The sequence below is a fragment of the Panthera uncia genome (genome assembly GCF_023721935.1).
Source record: "Panthera uncia isolate 11264 chromosome A3 unlocalized genomic scaffold, Puncia_PCG_1.0 HiC_scaffold_11, whole genome shotgun sequence".
Taxonomy (NCBI): domain Eukaryota; kingdom Metazoa; phylum Chordata; class Mammalia; order Carnivora; family Felidae; genus Panthera; species Panthera uncia.
Genome location: NW_026057578.1, coordinates 88,623,267 through 88,645,547, shown reverse-complemented (window position 1 = coordinate 88,645,547; position 22,281 = coordinate 88,623,267). Strand labels below are relative to the sequence as shown.

The 22,281-nt window shown below is 48.8% G+C and overlaps 1 protein-coding gene across 1 annotated transcript in view; it reads right to left on the bottom strand.

The window, feature by feature from the left end:
• The window catches only part of HK2 (hexokinase 2), a 62,671-nt gene extending 41,171 nt beyond the window's left edge, over positions 1 to 21,500 (bottom strand). The window contains exons 1-2 of the mRNA XM_049651789.1: positions 21,000 to 21,500; positions 2,003 to 2,165 (exon numbers count right to left, since the gene is read on the bottom strand). Coding sequence (XP_049507746.1) covers positions 2,003 to 2,165; positions 21,000 to 21,062 — 226 coding nt within the window. The 5' untranslated portion in view covers positions 21,063 to 21,500. The remainder of the gene's footprint in view (positions 1 to 2,002; positions 2,166 to 20,999) is intronic.
• Positions 21,501 to 22,281: the final 781 nt, after the last annotated feature.

Here is a 22,281-nt window from a genome sequence, read left to right as displayed (position 1 = left end):
AGAGTCACTGACCACATAGCACAGTAATCGATGCAAACTCTGAGGCAGAGGGAGGTGTCCAGGCCTCCAAGCTCAGGAAAGCAGTGAGAATTTTAAACGCCGGTCCCAAACCTAGTTCTCCTCAGCAAATTTATTCACCTACTTATACTTAAGCCAGACATCCAGCCCCAACCACATTTCAAACAATTTCAGCTGCGCTTGTGTTCTCTGGTGCTGAGTGCACAGGCTCACGCGTGCACGCACACACACAATGGGCTGGGTGCAGTCTTGATGCCTGACCTTTGGCATATATGAGTTTGAATCCTGACTCAGCCTCTCATTAGCTGTGTGACCTTAGGCAAGTTATTTGACCATCCAAGCATCAAATTCCTCCTCTTAAAAAAAAAAAAAAAAAAAAAAAAAGTAGACAAAATTTGGACTTACCTTATAGGGTTTTATCAAAAGTAAATGAGTTACTGCATGTAGGTGCTCAGAAAAGGTCTTAGCCCACAAAAATTTAGTAAATATTCAGGGTACTTGCCTTGTGGTTGTATCTGAAATAAAACAATGTCCCTGGCCTGAAGGAGCTAGTAAATTTATCAGAATGTCAAATAAAACAATAGAAGCGGGTGTGGCTGCGGGTCAGAGGGAGTGGCAGGTACAGTAAACAGTGCCAATCTGGAGGGTATACGAGGGATACCCAAGAACTGGAGGAGGCCACTCACCTCAAGGAACTCATGGAAGGGCTGAGACATATACTCAGAACAACCCTGAACAAGGTCACACCCTCAGTGCCGGGTCCAGGCTGAGTCCCAGGGTAAACATACTTGTTTTACAAATCGTAGGAAGGTACAAAGTCTTGTCAGACAAACCAGGCCCCCAGAGGCTCTCAGGCAGGTTAGCCTCAATGGCCCACATGGGATAGAAAATCTGAAGGCATATGGTGCATGGATAAGCCTCTCCTCCCTCAGGCTCTCGGGAATCTGTGCTTGCTGGCTCCTCCACTGCCCTGGCAGCTGTCCTTGGGGCTCTTTCTCCCAACCCTCCGCATGTGGGTAGTTATCCCACACTGCTCACCCCTCACGGCCCCCACAGGTACCTCATCCCTAAAACGAATGGATACTGTGAGCAGTAAGTGAAACAAGCAGTGTGAATGTGCTGACACAACTGAGTTGCGTCCCCTCTCTGAGGATGTTGCCACCCCTAGACAGCAGGGTTCGACATCCCAGCATCACCTCTGAGTCCTCTGTGTCTGCCCAGCACATCCCACCAGGGCCACGCTCTGTTTCTACCAGCTGCCCGTCATCCACTGCTGCTGCTGCTGCCGTTCTGCCCACACCCCTCAAGAACTTGGTTACTCCCTGAAGAAAAACATGGTTTCAGGTGTGCACGCAAGGCTTTCTGTGATCTAGCCCAACCTACCTTCCAACGTCTACCTTCACCATGACCTTTTACTCTGGTTTCCTGGATGCTGCATCATGAAAGCTAGGGTCTATATCCAAATAAGGGGATTAAACAAAGCCTGGCGGGGTCATGCGCACACCTTCAGAGCCCTTAATACCTTAAGCTGCACCGTGGCTCTTCACGTTGTCCCAAGTGTATGTGGACCTCAAGTATTCTTTTCTCACAGAGTTCAAGAAACAATCTAGGACAATCTGTACTGTACTGTTTCTCCAGCAAGGCTGTGGAATGTGCCACGTAGAGTGACTGCCCTGGCCCATGGCTGTGACCCCCTTAAATGTGTTTGTCCTCCATCACCCTGAGGACAGAGTGTGCCAATCAGCCTGTCTCAGCACATGGACAGGAAACAAATGGTTGCCTGCTTGCCCCATTTTCCTGTCTACCCCACCCTAGACTTCACTAAATTTCCTGTATGCTTAACCTAGCCAGGGCTGGTTTCTGATGCGTGAAACCAAAGAACCTTCACTGACACATCGCTCTTTGGGACCCTGAGCCAGGCCACCCAAACCTTCCCCAAGCAATGGAGCACCCAGAGCCAACACCCCCTGCCCCAGGGCAGTACCTGTCCCATCTGGAGTAGACCTCACAAAGGTGGGCAGCATTTTCACTGAAGCAGTGGGGTGGGTGGTGGCTCCAAGCCCTTTCTCCATCTCCTTGCGGAACCGCTGAGAGATCTCCAGAAGGTTCTCATCAGAAAGACGCATGTGGTAGAGATACTGGTCCACCTGCAAAGGGGGAAACAAGAGTACAGACCTGTAGTTTAAATCAGTTGGTACTGCCATCTATGTGGTAGAACATCACTCAGCCCTTCAAAAGAATAAAGTCTATTATGTACAGAAAATTATTATTAAAGACCATTTACTTGGAATCTATTTGACAAGACTGTTAAAAAAAATACTAAACTCAAAACTTCTCAAATGAAAAAAATAGGTTTAACTTTATTTCTGGAGAGTGGTGAAGTTGAGGGGAAAGGCACAGTGGAGAAGAGGAAGAGTTCTTTCCAGAAAGGCTGAGTTTAAGGGTCTGTGACAATATCCTGGGAGCTGGGGTTCTTTACTAACCCTCCTTGCTCCCCACACACCTCGAGGCCAGTCATGGCAATCCCATTATCCCCCACCCTAGGCCGAGCAGCCGGCTCCTCTTGCCTCACTTACACAATCCCCAATTCTGCCTTTACCTCTTTCGTCTATTTTCTACCCCTAGCCAGACTCTAACCATTCCCCTGCTTAAACCTTCCAGTGGCTTCTGATGAGAACCAAACCTGAAATCCTTCCAAGGCCCCACATGATCTGGCCTCTCGCCACCTCCTAAGCTCACTGCATGTCTCTGCACTCCTTGTGCAAACCCTACCCTTGGTTCAGTCCTTCCCTGCCTCGGAACCCGTGCACAGGGGCCCTCACAGCTCTTTGTTCCATCCCATTTCTTCAGCCCCCTCCAGACCTCTCTCCATGGAGGCCTCCCATCCTTCTAATGAAACAGTCAGGCCTCCCATTATTCCAAAAACTCAGACTTTTCCCTTCACAACACCATCCATAATATGAATTTCTTGGTGTCCAAACCATAAGCACCAAGGCCAAGAAGAACCACATCTGTGTGTTCACCCCTGCATCCCTGGCATGTGGCTGACACAGAATAGAGCCTCTACATAAATAGCAACACAAGCTCTCCTGTCCTCAGAGGCAGAGACAGCTCTCCCTATTTATGTCATTGATCTTATTCCCAACATAAAGTTACATGTACTTGATTTACTACTCAAAGAGGCATTAGGAGTCCCTCTCACAGTTTCCTCCTTGGAAGTTCTAGTCTGCCTTGGCCATGGTTGGTCCCAGTTTTCTCCTATCAGGAAAAGGTCTGATAGACTTCCATCCAAGGAGGCACACAAGTTTCCGCAATACCCTTATCCTCAGCAGCAGTGTCCAGGACAGGTGACACTGCTGTCCATGGAAGGGTAGACCACACACAATCAGGGACCTCGGGTCAAGCCCCAGCTGCCCCCTCAAGGGGTGAAGGTTACAGTCCTCTCAGCATCATCAGCAAACTGAGAGACTTCAAGCAACCCTGCTATTCCCTGCTCTGAAATGTCAGGGTCCCCAAGGGCAAAGCTTGGCTGATGACCACTGCCCCTGTTATTCCTGTGGGAGACAAGTAAGCACCTGCCTGCCCCTGCTCTTGCTCAACTTTGACAAAGAAGCACACATTTTTATAATTAGAGTTTCTAGACAAATGTGCTTGTTAGCATTATAGCCTGTTACAGTTTCCAGCCTTTTTTGTTGGGCCATCTAGAATTTCTTTTTTAACCAAACTTGCAGCCTAAGATTTCCAGAGGAACAGCAAAAGGTGCTTAATCCTTTGAGAAAAGAACTCAGTCTGTTCAGCAGAGACAGTCCCCCTACTCACGTCTTCTCTATTCCAGGCTGTATCCTAACTCCCTATGGGGTCTGGGGCACATCCTCCCCTTTGGGCCTCTTTCTGCCCCTGTAGAACAAAAAGATTGGCCCTCCTTGGATCATTTCAAATATCCTGCTCAAGACTCATCTTTGATCATTCTTCAAAAATCCCAAAAGGTGAAAAATTAAAAATAAATAAAATCCCCAAAGGTGAAAGATCAGAGTGTGGAGTAAAACACTAAAAACAGCCACAAGCCAGGCCAAGAGTCTCTGGTGAGTCAGCCCACCTTGCTCCACAACCACCATGTGGTTAAAACACAACACTGAGACGCGACTCTTGCCTACACAGGGTGGGCAAGAGCAAGGTAGGAGTAGAGAAAAGCAGTCAGCCACTTCTCTCCCTCCCCGGGCAACAGAGAGGAACTGAGCTTGTCAGGCTGGGTTTCAAATTTGCAGAAATGAGGATTTCCCAGAACATGCTTGTGGCCAGCATTTATTGAAAAGCCACCACAGACTATCCAAGTGTATCGGTCTATATCAGGAAGAACCCAATCGCCCATTCTGTTTGCTGACCTCAGGCCCCTGGCACGTCATTTGCCATGAGCCCACCATCAGCCTCAGCCTCTCAGGGCTGTGTGGACACCAGCCCCACCACTGATCCGGGTATCCTATAACACTGGACAGCCAGAGTGCTCCTGAGATACCTGGCCTCCCTCACAATGTTTGAGGCTCCCCAGGAGGTAAAAGGGCACAACCTCAGCCCTACACCATTCAAGTCCCCTCCCTGTTGGTGGGAGGCAAATCCCCGGTGACCCTGGGCCCAGGACAACTTTAATCACCCCAGAGGCCTCCTGCTCCAGATACGGGGACACCTGGGCTGGCCCAGAACACTGCCTCCTGGCTGATAAAGCTAATGTACATAACCCAGGGCCACCAGACCAGGGACCAACACCGGGCCATGTCCAAGAGCAGCCTGAGTAATAACAGTAAACCCATATGTGGCACAGACGCTGTTCTCAAGGTTTTACATCCATGAATTCATGTAACCCTCACAGCAACCCTGTGAGGTAGGCAATGTTATCACCTCCACTCTACCAGAAAGGGATAGCAACGTGCCCAGTCACAGAGATGCAAAGGGCCAGGCTGGGACTAGACTATACAGGCCGAATGGCACTACAGTGCCATGCCCACTAAAAAGGCCATCTTCTATTCAGTCATCCCCTGATGCAGATACAAAGGTCAAACAGCAAAGAGCATGGCCCAGGGGAATGGTCTGGCAGATCAGAGGGCAGTAGAGGCAGCAGACATGTCTCTGGACATTGTCATGAGTTTGCCACATGATAAAACTGGAGCTCCCATATTACTACTTTTGCAAAGAGAGAAGTAGAGTGCCAGAAGCTTCACTGCGACCCACTCCGCTACTCCCCATCCCGCCCCAGCTGGCCCCACCGCCAGCACGGATGGCTCTGGGTGTTACAAAGGAAGCCAGCCAGGAAAGCAAAGCCTGTACTGCTTTATTAAGAGGCTGCATGGCCACGACCTCGGAGGGCGAGGTCATGTACACGAAAGAGCAAAGGTGGACTGGCCACAGTTCTACAGCAGCCATTGTTCATTTAACTTTGATGCTTCAGCTGTGACAGGCTGCTTGGAAATCCAGTCTATACTTCTCATCCTTAACCCTCAAAGACTAACAAGTAAACAGCCTTAATTCAAGTCACACTGCCTTTTACCTAAGAGTATAGTCATCTTTTAGTGTCCGGTGACAGATGAAAACAATGACGATGATTGTTACAGTAGCTAAACACGTACCGAATATTTCTTACCTACCAGACACCATCCTACGACTTTACTGACTTGACTGCCATTGCCCTTTTGTAAAACTTCTACACCCCTGTTTTACAAGCCACTTGATGGTGAGGGGCAGAGCTAGGATTCAAACTGAGGTGCATCTGGCTCTAAAGCCAGGCACTTGGGACCACCACCTTTACTTCACCTGTCCTGTGGTTTCTTGGATGACCCTGGGGTCTTGATTTCCTCTCTAACACATGAGACCAAAGAAAGGAAATGGGACAGCTCTGAAAAATGCAACAAGAGCACCTTGGCCCGAACTTCCCCTTCTTCACAGCACGATGATATGGCCACCCTGAGTTTAGTAGGAAGGAATGCTTAATCGCCTAAAGTTATAGTTTCCTAAACACTCTGCGGGGCCCACCCAGCCTTGGCTGGCACTGCTGGGTTGGGTGAAGGGTGGCCAAGGGAAGCTAAGAGCCAGAAACAAGAAACAGCTTCCATACAAAGACGATTTTCCTAGATTGGGAAGAAAGTGAATGCAATTTTGCAAGATCCTGCCAACCTCTCCCACTGTGCAGCCAAAGGGAGGGAGCACCAGGCCCAGAATCACGGACAAAGTCATTTAAGAGGTATCAGATGGACGCAGGGCAGTAGGACTGCAACTAAAAAGTACCCTTAAAAATGCCCTTGGGGCATCACGTGGTTTTTGTTGTTGTTGTTGTTGTTGTTTTGTCTAGTTTGTCAGGTTTGTCTCTCTTACCCCAACAACCATCAGGCCTAGGTTTGAATGCTTCCAAGCATGACAGGCTCAGTACTCTAAGGTGGTTAGCTGCTACTATTGGTCAGCTCTAGGTGTTAAAAAATGTTTCCTCAATTTGAGAGAAATCTACTTTCTGAGAACTTCTGTCTAGTCTCCATTCTACCACGTGGGATAAGAGTTCCCAAACTTGGCGACACATCAGCATGACTGACATGAGGAGCTTTTTAAAAACATTAAGAATTCCAGAGATTCATTCCAGACTGACCAAACTGACTGATACCTTTAGAAGTTCAAACATCTTCCCCTCTCCTTAGGCTGGTACCACCATGCCAATAATGTGAGAATGGTGGACTATATTCTGGTCAATACTGCCTAAGGTCATTTCTACCATTTTTCTACCTGTAGTCTTTGGAAGTCAGTAGTTAATAAGAACATTAGGCCAAGTGTGAAATAATCCTGTGTTGATCCTGGGTGCTGGGAATTGGAAAGATTAAACCCTGTATACTTGTTGGAAACATTCAGGTGGTTGGAAACTATCAAAGCAGAATCACTCAGGCCAACCCTCATTTCATGGTTAGAAATGGTCTAGCCAAGCTGTGGCATCAGAAAAATCATTCAAATCCTGGCTGTAGCATATGTACAGGTATGTAACACTGGATGAGTCACTCTCTGAGACCCAGTTTCCTCCCTGTAAAACGGGATGAATGTGCCACACAGCAGTCACTGGCATAAATGGCTTTATGATGGACCTAAAGCTCTATCTAACCGTTCTCTTTTTCTGCTAGACTCCCCACTGGCCAGTGGCACTGTCAGCAAATCAGTGACACTTCTTAACCCTACCTTAGTCACATTCAGGATTAACAAAAGGAGAGGCTGTTTCCCCAAACTGTTCTTTCTCTTTCTGTGGTGGATGTGTGACCTATCACACTGGGCTGCTTCTCTTTAAAACTCTAGCAGGGAGAAAGAGGGAAAGGAGAAACTGGGGAAACAGAGGCAGGCTGAAAGCAAAGCCTGGCTGAGGTATTAGAAGGCCACCTCCCTGCCTGGAGGCAAGCACGTGTGTTAAAGAAAAAGTGGTAACAGTTTAAAAATTTTTTTAATGTCTATTTATTTTTGAGAGAGAGAGAGACAGAGACAGAGACAGAGACAGAGACAGAGCACGGGCAGGGGAGGGGCAGAGAGAGAGGGAGACACAGAATCCTTAGCAGGCTCCAGGCTCTGAGCTGGCAGCACAGAGCCCAATGTGGGACTTGAACCCACAAACCACAAGATCGTGACCCGAGCCGAAGTCAGATGCTTAACCAACTGAGCCACCCAGGCGCCCTGATAGCAGTTTTAAATGACATCTCTTTAGCAATCTTGAGACTAGAACTTCCTCATTGGGCAATTTTGGTCAGTTTCTTCTGCTAACACACCAGTCCAACATCCCTGTTTCCTCTAGAGGATTGTGAGTAGAGGCAGGAGAAGTTCTAAAGAGAAATTAATACCATACTCTTTATGAAATGAGTAACACTCTAAATGAGAAGCCTGTCTCCTTCAGTGTCCACATTTTCCTCCAGACTAGCCCTAAAAGGAGGGGAAATTATGGCACAGCAATGATGCAGAGAATGGAGAGAGCAGGTCACCCTCACAAAAGATCCACCAAAAAGTGTGCGGTGTCCTGGGTGGAGGAGACACAGCCCCGGTCAGGCATGGGGAAGTCCTGAAAGGAAAGGCCTACAGGTGGAAGCCAGAAAGGGACCTTGGAAAGACTGAGGCCAAGGGGGCAGACTTGACCAAGGTCACACAGCCGAGACTACGATCTGAATCACCCAGATACTTTCTTCTATTGTCAAAAACAATAAATGACAATCCTGTTGCTGGTCCACAAGGGCCCATGTCATCTTGCAGGCCAATTCCAACTGAATGGCTGGTGGCCACTGCCTACATCCTAAAGCCGCCCTGTCTGATCCCAGTGGGAAAAACAGTCCTGACCAAACTGGTCAGATCCAGAAGACAACAATATTCTAATTTTGACAGTTGATTATACAAAGTATTACAAATCCTAAGTTGAATACCTTAAGAGGTTTCAAAGGGAAGTGTGGAAGAAACCTTAAATTTCAACATCTGTCTCTGTAAGATTTGTATCATTCAACCCCAGAACTCTGGCCATTGCTTCAACCCCAGTTTCTCCCATTGTATAGCCTGTGATGAAACCCAGTTACATGCAAAGCACTACAGTGTACAGGAACATGATTTTAAAAGAAATCAGGGGCGCCTGGGTGGCTTGGTCGGTTAAGCGTCCGACTTCAGCTCAGGTCATGATCTCACAGTTCGCTGAGTTCGAGCCCCACGTCAGGGTCTGTGCTGCCAGCTCAGAGACTGGAGCTTGCTTTGGATTCTGTGTCTCCCTCTCTCTCTGCCCCTCCCCAACTAATGTTCTGTCTCTCTCTTTCTCAAAAATGAATAAAAAATTTTAAAAAATAAATAAATTAATAGAAGAAATCAATTCTGGAAATGAATAGTAATGATGGTTGTTTGACAACGTGAATGTACTGAATGCCACTGAATGGTACATTACATATATACACACACAAACAAAATTTTTTTAAAAGAACTCAAGATTCCTATTCTCTAAGACTTTACAAGATAGCACAGAACTCAAATCGTATTTTAGACCCAACAAATGAATGTCTCTGAAATGAATGGAGGATGGATCCCAGTAGATAACAAAGGGAGCACAATGCAAGGCAGCCCCAGAAGTGTCACAGGTGTGAGTAAGTGGCCGGTGAGACTGGCATGCAGGGGAGACTGTTCTGGGCTAAGAACACATATCCAACATACATTTCAGTGGATAGATGTTGACCTGGAGAGTAGGGATATTATGTGAAAAGGCTCAGAAGGTGTGGGCCAAGATCTTGGAAAGACATTATGAATTCTAGGACCAGAAAACTACTCACCTCACTGTATTACATTAACTCCCTACTACAATGTCTTCATATTAGTATGATTTAAACCTACCACTTTTAGTCATGGGATCACGGGAAGGAAGGATCATAAAGGTCACCCCACTGTGTAAAGTTGCTGTGTTATTTACTGACCATTTACATTTCTGTAGGGTTTGGTGCCAGGAGAAAGTCTGGCTGCCCAGAGTCACTGCTTCCTGCCACAGGCCATGAAATGAAAACAACTGCCTCAAGGACAGCTGTCCTTTTTGCCCAGACTGCCAGGAAACTCAGAGCTCTGCTCTCCACTCCAGTGAACCGTCCCTAGTTCCATGCGTGTTGGTAGTCACCCTTGTCTATTCCTTTTACTGAAAGCTGAACTAGATCACCTAATCCTTTTAGTAAGCAGAAATAATAAGTAATACATGATCAAGCAAATGCTCATCAGCCATCCCTACAGGACACATCCTCTTCAACAGAAGTGTGAATTCAAATGAACAAAATGGATAAGAAAGCAACTCCACAGGCATGTAACGTCAGGGCCACCCGGAAGCACTGCTGGACATTCTGTCCCCAGGCTCCAGGAGGTGCTGGAGGGACAGCAGCTGACTGCTACTCTTTAGCCTCTTCCAGACCCCAAGCAGACCAACTGATTGAATTTTAACTTTCCTAGCACTCACGTTCTTGTCCCAAAGATATAATCAGGCCATCTACACAGATGACCTGTATATTTGTATATATACAAGTTTCTGAAAAGAAATTTCAGAAAGTCTGCACCCTCTTGAAGGGCTCTGACTGGTCTCATCTGCTTTAAATCAGACAGTTGAAACAGGGTTGGGGGTAGAGGAGAAGGGATACTATACAGCAATTGTTAAGAACCACCACCTACCCACTGGGTGTTATACGTAAGTGATGAATCACTAAATTCTATTCCTGACATCATTATCACACTATATATTAACTAACTTGGATTTAAATTAAAAAATCAAAAACAAAAAACACCACCTACCACACATATAGCAACATACATAGATGAATCTCACAATATAAGGTTGGGTGAAAGAGGGGTGCCTGGGTGGTTCAGTCGGTTAAGCATCCAACATCAGCTTATATCATCATCTCTCGGTTCTCGGGTTTGGGCCTGTGTCAGGCTCTGTGCTGACTGCTCAGAGCCTGGAGACTGCTTCAGATTCTGTGTCTCCCTCTCTCTCTCTGCCCCTCCCCAACTCGAGCTCTCTCTCTCTCTCTCTCTCTCTCTCTTTCTCAAAAATAAACATTTAAAAAAAATTTTGTAATAAGAAATAAAAAAATAATAAAGTTGGGCAAAAGAAGCTAGACACTGAAAGGGACATACCTTATGAGTCCATTTATATGAAGTACAGAAACAGATCTATGCTGACAGAAGGTAGGACAGTGATTATACTTAGTGCTGGTAATGATCGGTTACTGTATCTGGGTGGTGGTTACCTGCTGTTTTCAGTTTCTTGTGTATATTATACTACAGTTTTAAAATACAGGACGAATAAAGGTCAAGGCCCTGGTCTACCCCCTACTCATGGTCAAGAGGGCCCAAGAAGATCAAAGAAGTCTGTAAGAGGTCAGACCAGAGAGGGGAGCCATAATCTAAATGCAGCCACACACAGCCTTCCAGTGACTCTACATGCTGACACAGGCTTGCAACTTAGTTTCAAAAGAATTTATTTTTGCATTATTCCTTTGCAGTGTTACCTCAAGTCTTTGACAAGGAAACCAAGGCTTGGAGAAGCTTCCCCAAACCACAGGCCAAGTCCCTGGCAGGCCCCACAACATCCAGTGGTCAGCTGAGTGCCCTAACCTAGGGCACAGGTGTGCCCATCCTGGGAAACCCAGGTAACTACTGTCAGTGACCTCATTAATAATAATGCCTTCACAGACTTCTCCTGGGAGGACCAAGGCTGTGCAAAGAGCAGCAAGTTTATCCTGTAATGTTGCCAAGCCAAGGCCAGATGTTTCTGATAAGAAAAGAAAAGAAAAGAAAAGAAAAGAAAAGAAAAGAAAAGAAAAGAAAAGGAAAAGAAAAGAAAAAAGAATAGAAAAGAAAAGAAAAGAAAAGAATAGAAAAGAAAAGAAAAGAAAAGAAAAGAAAAGAAAAGAAAAGAAAAGAAAAGAAAAAAAGATAAACTGAGGAGGCAAAGACACAGCAGATCCCGGATTCTTTAAGGCTCCTTCCTCTGAAAGGCAGCCAACCAAAAGTAACAGATCTGCCAAAACACTTTCTTCAGGATGGGACAAGGCAGAACCTCACTGGGGCCACCATGCCACCTCAGGGAGATTCCAGCTGACGCACCACGCACTCACAAGCCTGGGGCGCCAGGCTAAGTGTGGAGCTGACCTAGAGGCTTATAGGCCACTCCTCCGGGATCCTGCTGCACCTCCGTGTGAGTCACAGGGTTTCCTGTTCTTCCAGTTCTTGCCTCAGCTGCCTGGAGTTACAGCCAGACAGACCTCAGGCAACAGCACCCATCAGGGGTCCAGGAGATGGGATTTGGGACATGGATGGGTCTCGGGACCTTCCTGTCCTCAGACATTCTGTTCCAGCTGTTGGGCAGCATGGTGATGATATGTCCCAGGTGTACATGACCCTGGCACAGTTATTTACACACATTAATTGAGCGCTAAATGGAGTGTGCTAGGGGCAGAGGACGCCAGGGGAAAGGAGACCCCAGTATTTGCCTGCAAGGGGTTCAGTCGATTGGTGGGAGGCAAATATGTCAGCAAGTAATTACAAACTGAAAGTAAGGGCAGATAGTAGGCAGTTCCTTTCACCGTAATAAAATACAGATTTACAATCCCTTAAATCATGCACACATCAATAGAATTCTAAGGAGTGCCTCAAAAAGGTTACAAAGGTATACATGTTGACCCCACACCTAGAATGTTCTCCTACTCTGGTCTAACAAACTCCCACTTGCCCTTCAGGGCCCAGAACAAATGGTGTCTCCCCAAATTCCCAGCTGCCAACACATTTTTGATACCTTGTGTCTTTCCACCCTCGCTGGTCCCAGAGGACTAAAGGCACTCACGCACGTTCCCAACTTCACACTTGTGATGCCAACAGTTATCTCAGTACTGAGATACACTAGGTGTTCAAATCATATGTCACAGTCACATACAAGGGGCTACAGTGTGCCGAAGCAGTGGGAGAGTAACCTGGGTAAAGGGGAGAGCTAGCCATTCTAGAATGCCTAGGGGCTCAGAGCCTAACCCTGTTTTTCACCTGAGCCCTGACGGCACATGACCCTGGCAGCAGCATGGTTTCCTCTACAGCTACCTGGCTGCCCTGGTCAGTCCCCCAGGTCCCCGAAGTGTCAGATTCTGCCTTCCCTGGATAGCCCCATGCCAGGGACCTGAGTCTACCCCTGAGCTTCGTGTCTGAACGACCTACTCCTGCCTGCTGCCAGGTGTCCACCTGCTGCACTGAGCCCCTCTGGATCTGTCCCTGCGCACCATGTCCTGCCCCAGACCTTCCCAGTCTGCCCGCCCACCCCACAATCACAGCCACCACAGACAGGGCAACCATATGTCCAGTTAGCCTAGAACGAGCTCAGTTTACACTGAGGTAGCAGCGTAAGTATTAACAGTGTCCCCTTTTACCCAAAGTGGCCCAGTTTGGACAATAAATTATAGGGTTACTCTAGGTACAGGCCGCAAGGCAAATCCTGCCTCTGTTCTTGAGGAGCCCATGCCTGACTGATGGGAAGAGCTCATGCTGCACAACTGGTGCCAAAAGGGAAACAGGGACCAAGAAAGTGGGTTCTTGCTCTGGGGCTTGTCCTATATAAACTTGGGCTGGTCACTCGGTACACAGCACCTGGTTTCCTCATCTATAAAATGAAGAACTGGAACTAGATGATCCAAAGGTCCCAAATGACACCTGACTCACAGCCCCATGAAACTGAAACACAAGTGGCCATCTCCAGTTGTTCCAGGCAGCCCCAGGCTGGGCTTAAGGGTCTGGGTTCTGGGGTCAGGCTGCCTGGGTTTGAATTCTGGCTGGCCCTTGAACAAGGAAGGTGCTGTCCCTTTCTGTACCCTGCTGTCTTTATCTGAACAATAGGTAATAATAATGTCTACCTGAGAGGGCTGCTTCAGGATGGCCTGAGTGTGAGTGCATAGACAAAGCCCAGCACTTAGAAATGTTTGCTATTTTAGGAGCTTTAGGTATTGATGGAGGAACTGATGAGACATGGCTAGAAAGCTTCCCTGGAAGGGGTTGAGACAGGAAAATTTGGGAGGAAGCAGGAGGAGGAAGTCTCTCAAATGGGAAAAAGGAAAAGTGTAGCTTCACATGCCCTCATTTAACCCTGATGGCTTATCTGGCTTAACTCCTCTATCAGACAATATGAGATGCCAGAAGGAAGAGTCTGGGAATAAGGCCTTTGAAGCACATGAACCACCTCCAGGGTGGAGTCACTGAGCTAAGGTGAGAAGAGGCAGGAAGGCTGGATGGGTGGGCACCAAGGGCCAAGGTCTCAGCCCTGACTCACTCTCTTGGTTAACTCCAAGGTAAGTTTTAACCAAGGTCACTCCTAGGAAGGAACATCAAGGAAATGCTTAGAGACCCATAGACAAAAGTGCAAAAAGCATGACCACCCTTAAAAGAGAGCAGCATTTCAGGGCAACAAGGCCAAGACTCCCAACTGGGTTTGGACAAGACAAAGCCTATACAGGGATCGGGGAAGGCAAGTGTGGGTTCCACAAAGAAGGTTGCCTTGGGCTTTGTCAAGAAAGGGCCCTGGGTACCCAAGTGTCAGGAAGGGCCACACTAGACAGCCCAGAGTCTGTATATGAGGGGCAAAGAGCTCTCTGCTGAGACCCAAGATGGCCACAGATCCTCTACCCGATGTGCCAAAATAACATGAGATTGATGGTTCCTTTCAGTGAAACTCCAGGGATCAGTGGGACCAAAACCTACCATGACTCAACAGCCCAGGGCATCCCCCACCCCAAGCGGCTTCCCAGTGGGAAGTCAGAGTCTGGGGCAGATGTAAGGAAGGGTAAACAAGCATCTCATTGGCCAACTGCAGCATAAGTGGTCTCAGCAACTGCCCTGGGAGCCTCTGCCCTTTGGGGGAGGGACTAAAGAGGAGGGGACTAGGTTTCTACAGTGAAAAGGGTGGAACTGATGCTGTGATCAGTCATGCCTTCCACGGAGGATGCTTCAAGCTGTGGTACACCAGTGGCCATGGCATCCCCGAGACCCTCCAGTGGAGATGCTACTTCCCAGAGGAAACCAAGTTAGACAAAGAACTTAAGGATGGTTCTCCTATGCCCAGGAAAGACACAGTTTTAGATGGCAGAGAGGGCAGGTGAGGATGCTTCCTTAGTCCTCATATTTAGGAACTTCCTATCCTTCTGCCCTCCCTATCTTCTACTCCAACCCGACATCTGACAGAAAGCACCAATGTTCCAGAATCCATATGCCCTAAAAGCCCTCGGGGAAAAAAGAAAAAGGGCCTCTTTTGCTCCTGCCCAGATGACAGCACAGTAGGATATCTAAGAGTGTAGTACTATATGCTTGTAATTCTCTATGTACTAATATTTAAAACATGAAGAACTGACTATGTGTCAGGCACAGCTCCAAGAGCTTCCTATATATGAACCCTCTTTAATCCCTACAATAACCCTATTAAGGCATTAATCCCAAAACTCTCCATTTTACAAGAGGAAGAAACAGTGCCCTACAAAGGTTAAATTAACTGGCCCAAGTTCACAAAGCTGGTTACATAAGCCAGGACTCAACCCTAGGAGACTGGCTCTATCACTCACCACACAGCTTCTCCCAATATGACTGCTGGACTGGCCCTTGGTGGGTATCACTGGCCTCTCTCTTCTGCCCCCAGCTATAGTAGCTCCTTTACTCATGTTCTGTCAGCTCATCCGCCTGCTTTGTTCAGAAGCCTGATGGATGCCTGGCCTCCATGAAAATCCCAGCAACAACCAGGGTGAGATTCTCTTGTGGATAACTGAGCAGACTTCTCTCCCATGGGCTTCCTGGAGTGCTTACATTGCCCACATTCTTCTGGTTAAATACAGAAAAACAGTAACCCAGGTAACCTACCCATTATCCAGGGGTCATGGACATCTGCTGACTGCCATGGTCTGCAGACTTCACCTCAAATTCAACTTTTGTAAAAGACCACTTCCTACCATGACTGTCCCATGTCCTGGCACCTTGAGAGCTGACAGCCAAGGTCCTAGTTACAGATGCTATTAAGTAGCTCTATGACCATGAACAATGCGCTATAAAACTGAAGGAGGGGATGAACTATGCTCTTCTAACACAGCTTCTCAACCTACAGATATCTGGGGTCAAAAAAGTCTTTGTTGCAAGGGGACTGTCCTGTGTGTTGTAGGATTGAGCACCTCCCTTGTTTCTACCTACTAGATGCAATAACGTATCCTCACCTACCTAACCTGTGACAGACAAAAATGTCTCCAAACATTACCAAAGTCCACTGGAAGGCAAAATCACCAATAGTTGAAAACTATGGTTCAAAAGAAGCAGTAACAAAAACAAAACCAAACAAAGAAACTAATAAAACACAGGCTTTGCCCCTGTCAACTTGGGTACAGTGGGAATCCTTGCTCTTTACTATAGATTAGGATCACCCCTCACAAAAGACTGCATGGCCCAAAATGCCAACAGCCCTGCAGTTGAAAGACCTGCTTGAGAAGCAAGCAGAAACAACCACTCCAGTACAAGAAAGCATAGCCTGTGATCTGTGGTGTGCGATATTAAGACTCAGCCAATGAACTCTGGGATCTGATCTGCTCAACCCCCAGCCCCCCACTGCTTTGGAAAGGAAAAGACAGACAACACACAGTGTTGGAAAACAAACCAAACTTGCTGACTGCAAAACTCAACAATGATAATGAGGAACCCATTATCTAGAGTCGTCTTTTAAAGAAGTATCTGAACAAAGGAAGCCAGTTTTCTGGGGTTCCTGAGGTCTTTTAGTACATCAGATCTCCTTACTCTGGCTGCCAGATTTTGAGAAAACTGTTGCAGTTTGTGTTGTTTTGATTCCCCTTGGAAAAGGGCCCCTAACTGCCCTCACCCTCCTCACAGTGCTGGAAAAGTTCAACTTTGAAAAGTGATGTTAAAAAAAAAAAAAAAAAGTTGGCTTTATCTGAGGAGCCTCAAAGGGAATTTTAATTAGTTCAATGGTAAAGAAAAGTGCTTCCCGGAGCTCTCTGAAATAGAAATTTGGTGATACAAAAAAAATGGATGATTAGCAAAAGTTACAAAATATTCCTACCACCATCAACTGCTCCTGAGCAGGGAAGAGACAGTATTAGGATGCTAAGTGGTACATACAAGCTGAACAAACGCAAAACTGTACCTGTCAATGTTAGTTAACTCAGCCAAAACTAATCTCAGTAAGGTTGTGATCAGTACTGACTCCTGGTATTTTAACCCCTTATCTGAAGATTAGTGGCACATAGCAGGTGCTCAAGGCATGCCCATCAAGGTTCTCTGGAGGTCTCTAACTCCTCACCCCATGGTAAGGCACCCTCTCTTCACTACTAACTTATCTCACCAGACAAGTGAAAGGGGTCTTAGTTTCAGTTTCCCACGTAGTAGCCAGAGGGCTTGGTACCCACAATAAGTTCTCAGAAAACATTAAAACTCTTGTCTATCTTGACTCTTAGGGGCTCTGCTGAATTTTCTGCTTCCAAGATATTCCTCCCACTCTTAAGTCCAGAGTTGACAGCCACCCTTCACTCACACAGAAAGAAGCCCGAATGAGCTATCTATATTCCATAACTGGAGTGAAAATATGTCACCAGTCTGTGCATGTTAAATAATTTGGCCAATGGCTAAAGGCAGGCATGCACACTTCATTTCACTTCCATGGTTAAAACTGATTCTCATTCCCAAGCGGCAAAAACCCTGTATCTTGAATATTAATTATACCTCAATTAATAAAAAGAATCCTCTATCTCTCCACAGACAGAGCATAAAGCCTTGATTGCTGGCAGACAGGAAACACCCTTACCCTCTGCCTTTTTCCCGGTGCCCCCCAGCCCCCCCCCCCACCTTTTCTCAGGATCAACCTTGGGCCTTGACGAAGGAAGAGCCCACTGCCTTTCTCTCTTAATGTCTCCCCATCCACCCATCCCTTCAGCTCAGAACTAGCCATCCCCCAATCTGCCTCTCACCCTCCTCCCCTTCCCACAGCCCTTGCTGAGCTGCTGTCTCCAGGAAGGTCCCCTCCCTCATCCTCACACTTATTGAGTACATCGGTAGCCAGAAACTGTGGCTACAAAGATGAACAGCCAGGATTCTCCCTGTCCTGAGGAAGGAACTGGAACTGAAAACTACCAACTCTGATGCATAGTGGGATGATAAAAATGCCATGATAAGGCAAAAGCACCTAGTGTGAAGAGTGTGGCATTCAAAGGAATGGCCAAGCAAGTCCTCGGGGAGTGAAGATACAGAATATGAAGGAGTCAGGGGGCATTCAGCATGCGGTGTTAAAAGGCTTCTGAAATGTTCCAGTCTGGCTCCAGAAAGAGAGTGGAAACAGAGAAACCCTAGGAGGCCTCTGAAGTAAGCCAGACACCGGTTGACAAATGTGTAGCAATCAGAAAGGAAAGTCAATGAAATGAGTCCAAAGCTCCCAGCCAGAATGGCCAGAGGGTACTGGTGCCATTAATGCAACCAAGAGAAGAGCTAGTTGCATTTCTGGGCATGCTAAGTGAGGGTGCTGCCAGCATCCAAGAGTGAATGCAGACACAGGCTAGGATGGAGTCCAATATTGTTCCCAGAAGCAGGTGAATGTGGTCAAGAGCATGGGACTCTGGAGCCCAACTGCATGGCTTTAATTCCCAGGTTTTACAAAAAAGCTAGTGACCCTGGACAAGTTACTGTGCCTTCGTTCCTCACCAGTAAAACAGGAATGCTGTCAATAATTGCATCTACTTTGTGAGGTTGTTATGAATGTTAATAAGCTAACAAATGTAAAGAGCTTAAACCAGTGCCTGGTACACAGTAGATGCTGTAAGTATTTGCTCTTGAGTTTCAAAGCATTCATCGGCAAAAGTGAGCAAACGACGCTTACTCTCCTCCTAATGGTACAAAACATTGGGCTTGTCCATCAGGATACAAATTGGAGGCAGGGGGTGGGGGAAGGGAGGCGGGTGACAGTTCTGGGCAGGTGAATCTGTTTTCCATGCCTCAGACCACAACCCAGAATATGTAAGATAATGGGGATTTCAGAAGAGTCCAAATCAAGACCTTTTCAAAAGACTCTAAAATTAAACTCAAGCTTCATCCTTCTTTCCTAAGTCATCCTTGTAGCAGCAACTTGAAAAGATGCTTCCAAAATATTCTGATTCTCTTCCTACTTCCTATCTAATTGCAGCTGGAATCAAACAGCTTTGCTCACCTAAGCCAGGAGGCCAAGCCCCAGGTTCTGACACCTGGTAAGTTAAGAGCCTGACTCTATTCTGCCTCCATTGGTAATTTAGAGGAAATACACCTGTCTCCCCCCAGATACTTCACAGGGTAAAAGGAAGTTGTGAGTGTAGATAAGAGTAATCTACAAGAAAGACATTTCTACATTACTGTGCTTAATCATCACAACTCTATAAAGTGGACAGGACCACTGCTGTCATTCCCCTTTTACCAAGAGAAACCAGGGGCACCTGGATGGCTCAGTCAGTTAAAGCTTCCAACTCTTTATCTTGGCTCAGGTCATGATGTCAGGCTCCGCACTGAGCGTGGAGCCTGCTGAAGACACAAAAAGAAATCAGCAGGCCAAAGAGGCAAAGTGACTTGCTCAGGTCCTGAGGTTAATAAACCATAAAACAGAGATTAGAACTCATTTCCAGATACCCTGGCTAATAATCTCTCCACTCTGGGACCAAAGAGATGGCCCCCAAACCATTCCATGACTCGGTTCAGGTCTTAGCCTCCCTCCCCTGGAGTAGGAGACAATTTGTAAAAGAATTAAAACGTCCTGGTCTGATATTCACGCATCCGAGAAGACCTCCCCTGGATTAATAATCCTCCAGCTTCCTGCTTTAGAATTTGCCAAGGGATGAGTCTTCCCCAAGGGTTAACTCACTTCTTGGGCAGAGAAGCCGAAAGAAGTTGCCAAGATCCTGCCGGCTCACAGACACATTCTTAAATAAACTGCATTAACGTGCAGAGCAGAGCTACATCCCAGGAATGAGAGAGCAACAGCCGTTTTATAAGCAGAGTAAAACTCAACTAAACCAGCCTCCCGCTGCTTGCTACTCCAGTCTGAGGCTGAGTATGGCCATGTTTTATATGGGGGTTCATGTGTCTCTGCTCTGAAAGCACCATAATGGCAGCCCACCTTTGCTCTCACAATCCCCAGAATGGGTGTAAGAGCAGGTCCCCGCACCGAATTTATGTCAAGACATTCTCCCAAAATTGTGTTCCCTGTAAGACACAGAAGCTTCAAGTATGCAATTGAGCAACGCTGTCATTGCCTCACAGGTCTGGACACCTCTACCTCCGCCTCAGCCCATCCCCTCTTCTCAAGTCCTAGCTGAGGTGCATGGTCAGGTGCCACTCCAGAAATCCCCAGGATTTCAGAAACTCAATACTCCCTAGAGTGATTGCACCTTGGGCCGGGCCCCACCCCCACCCCATATCCCGCAGCACCTAGAGCTTGGTCCCGGCGGGGCCAGAAGCTCTTTCTTATGGAAATGACCTGGCGAGAGACGGGGGGGGGCGGGGGAGAGGGAGAGAGGGAGGGAGGGAGAGAGAGAGATAGAGAAAAGAGAGAGAATAAGAACCTGCCGAGAACTAGGTAGGCAGACCTGTCGGAGCCTAAGGCAGGAATAAGCTCGTTTACATAACAAAAACTTTTCTTAAAAAGACGGTAAAGTGGGGGGGAGGGGGGGAAGAGATCCTCCTCGAGCAAGTTTTAGGAGCACCAGAAGTATCAACCAAAGTTGGCCCCCTTCTTGGAGGCGGGCCCCGGCCACTCCAGGCCTGGCGGTCCACAGGCCGATCGGTGGGGGATGTACGCCCCTCGCGGGGCCTCAGTTCCGGGCGCCTCAGTTCCGGGGAGGGGGTGCGGCGGGCGGAGTTACTTGGCCCCCGTCCCAACTCCCTCTGGCGGGGGAGGGGGCCTCTCCCCAAGCCCACCTGCGCGAGGCCATGAGGAACGCCGAGGGGAACTGCACGTCCCCCAGACGCGCTCGTTCGGCGCGGGAGCCCCTTGGCAGTCCCACGTGGCAGAGGAGCCTCCCCCACCGCAGCCAAGATTCTCCACACGTGCTCTCGCCGGAACTCCGGCGGCCAAAGGGGGGCTCCACCCACGTGGACTCCGCAGTCTCAGACTACGTGCTGGCTGACCCGCCCCTCCAGCGGAAAAAAAAAAAAAAGAAAAGAAAAGAAAAAAGCGCGAGCGCGCGCAGGGTGTCAGGAAGGCGGAGAGCCGCGCGGAGCGCGAGCCCAGGCGCCTCGCACGCGCGCACACGCCTGCCGGTGCCTAGCGGACGTGGCTCCTCGAGCCCTGGAGTTTCCCGGCAGCCCTGACTTTTTCCGCACCCACGGCCCCGAATGGGGAGGAAGCGGTCCCCCGCAGGGTCAAGACGGAGAGCCCGCGGCCGGCCGGGGACCGCACAACTTTGTCAGAAGCGAGCCAGCCGCCCCTACACGCGCTTGCCTACCTTCTGCACTTGGTCATGGTTGAGCTCCGTGAAGAAGTAGGCGAGCAGATGTGAGGCGATCATCCTGCCGCGGCCCGTCGGCGCCGAGTTGGGAAACCGAGGCTGGAGCGCGTGCGGGGGCGGAGGGCAGCGCGGTCCGACCGCTTTGTATCCGGGCTTGGCGGCCCGGCCGGGAGCAGTGAATCCGGGCGGCACAAAAAGAAGGCGATGATGGCACGCCTGACAGGAGAGTCTAGGGTCTCCAGAAACTGGTTTTGGGAGTCCGAATTCCCAGAAGGCGCCCAAAAATCACTCCTGGCGATGTGTCGGGGTGGCCCCGCCGCCAAGGCGCTAACTTCACCACAGAATCACCAAAGGCTCAACTTGGGAAGAATCTCAGTCCGGCCTCACTTGGGCGAGCGGGCCTCTCCGGCTCAACACGCGTGCTGCTCTTGCCCACGGATCTTCGCTTGATGACACGGCGGCGCTAGCGGCGGCCCGGGACTCCTGCTCCGGAGTTTCGTGCAACAATGTGGCTTATTGAGGGGCTGCCGGCTCGCGGGCCTCTCGGTCAGTGACGCGCGCACGCCCATTGGCTGCACGGGGAGGGTGTGTGCGCCCACGGGCCGCCCGCCGCCGCGGCGCAGCCAATCCGCGCCCGCGGCCCGCGGGCGCGGCCCCTCCGACACCCGAGCCGGCAAACTGGAGGGGCGCGCCCGGGGCAGGGGGCGGGGCCGGGCGGCAGGGATGGGACGTGTGGTCCGTGGCTAGAGGCTGGGGCGGAAAGGCGCATGAGCCACCGCCGCGTCAGGCTCAGCTATGGGTGGGGGGCGCGTGATCACAGATCCAGAGTGTGGGCCTACTGGAAAGACAGGTCACCCGGCCCGCACGTGCCTTGTTCGGGGAGAGAGACACCTCTGGTATCTCGGGGTCATGTGAGGGGCCCCCATTGCCGGGTCACATTTCTGAAGCATCTCAGTCCTCACCTGTTGTGGCTCAACAGGGAGCAACGGTGAAGCAAAATGAGGCACCGTAGCTGCTGCTCAGGCATCGCAAAACGGATAGGGTGTGTTTTTTACTAACCTCGTTTTACAGATGAGAAGACTGAGGCACGAGCCGTTAAGAGACTTGCCCAAAGTCAGACAGCTAGTAAGTGGCAGATGCAGGAAGGAACCCACACCCGCCTGACTTTGAGGCCCAATTCTCTTCCCTAGTTTCCTATCCTACCTCTCTAAGGGGCCTGGGGAAGGAGAAAGCAGGAAAGGAGCTTTATCTGCATCTGTGGGACGGACGTGTGGGTGAA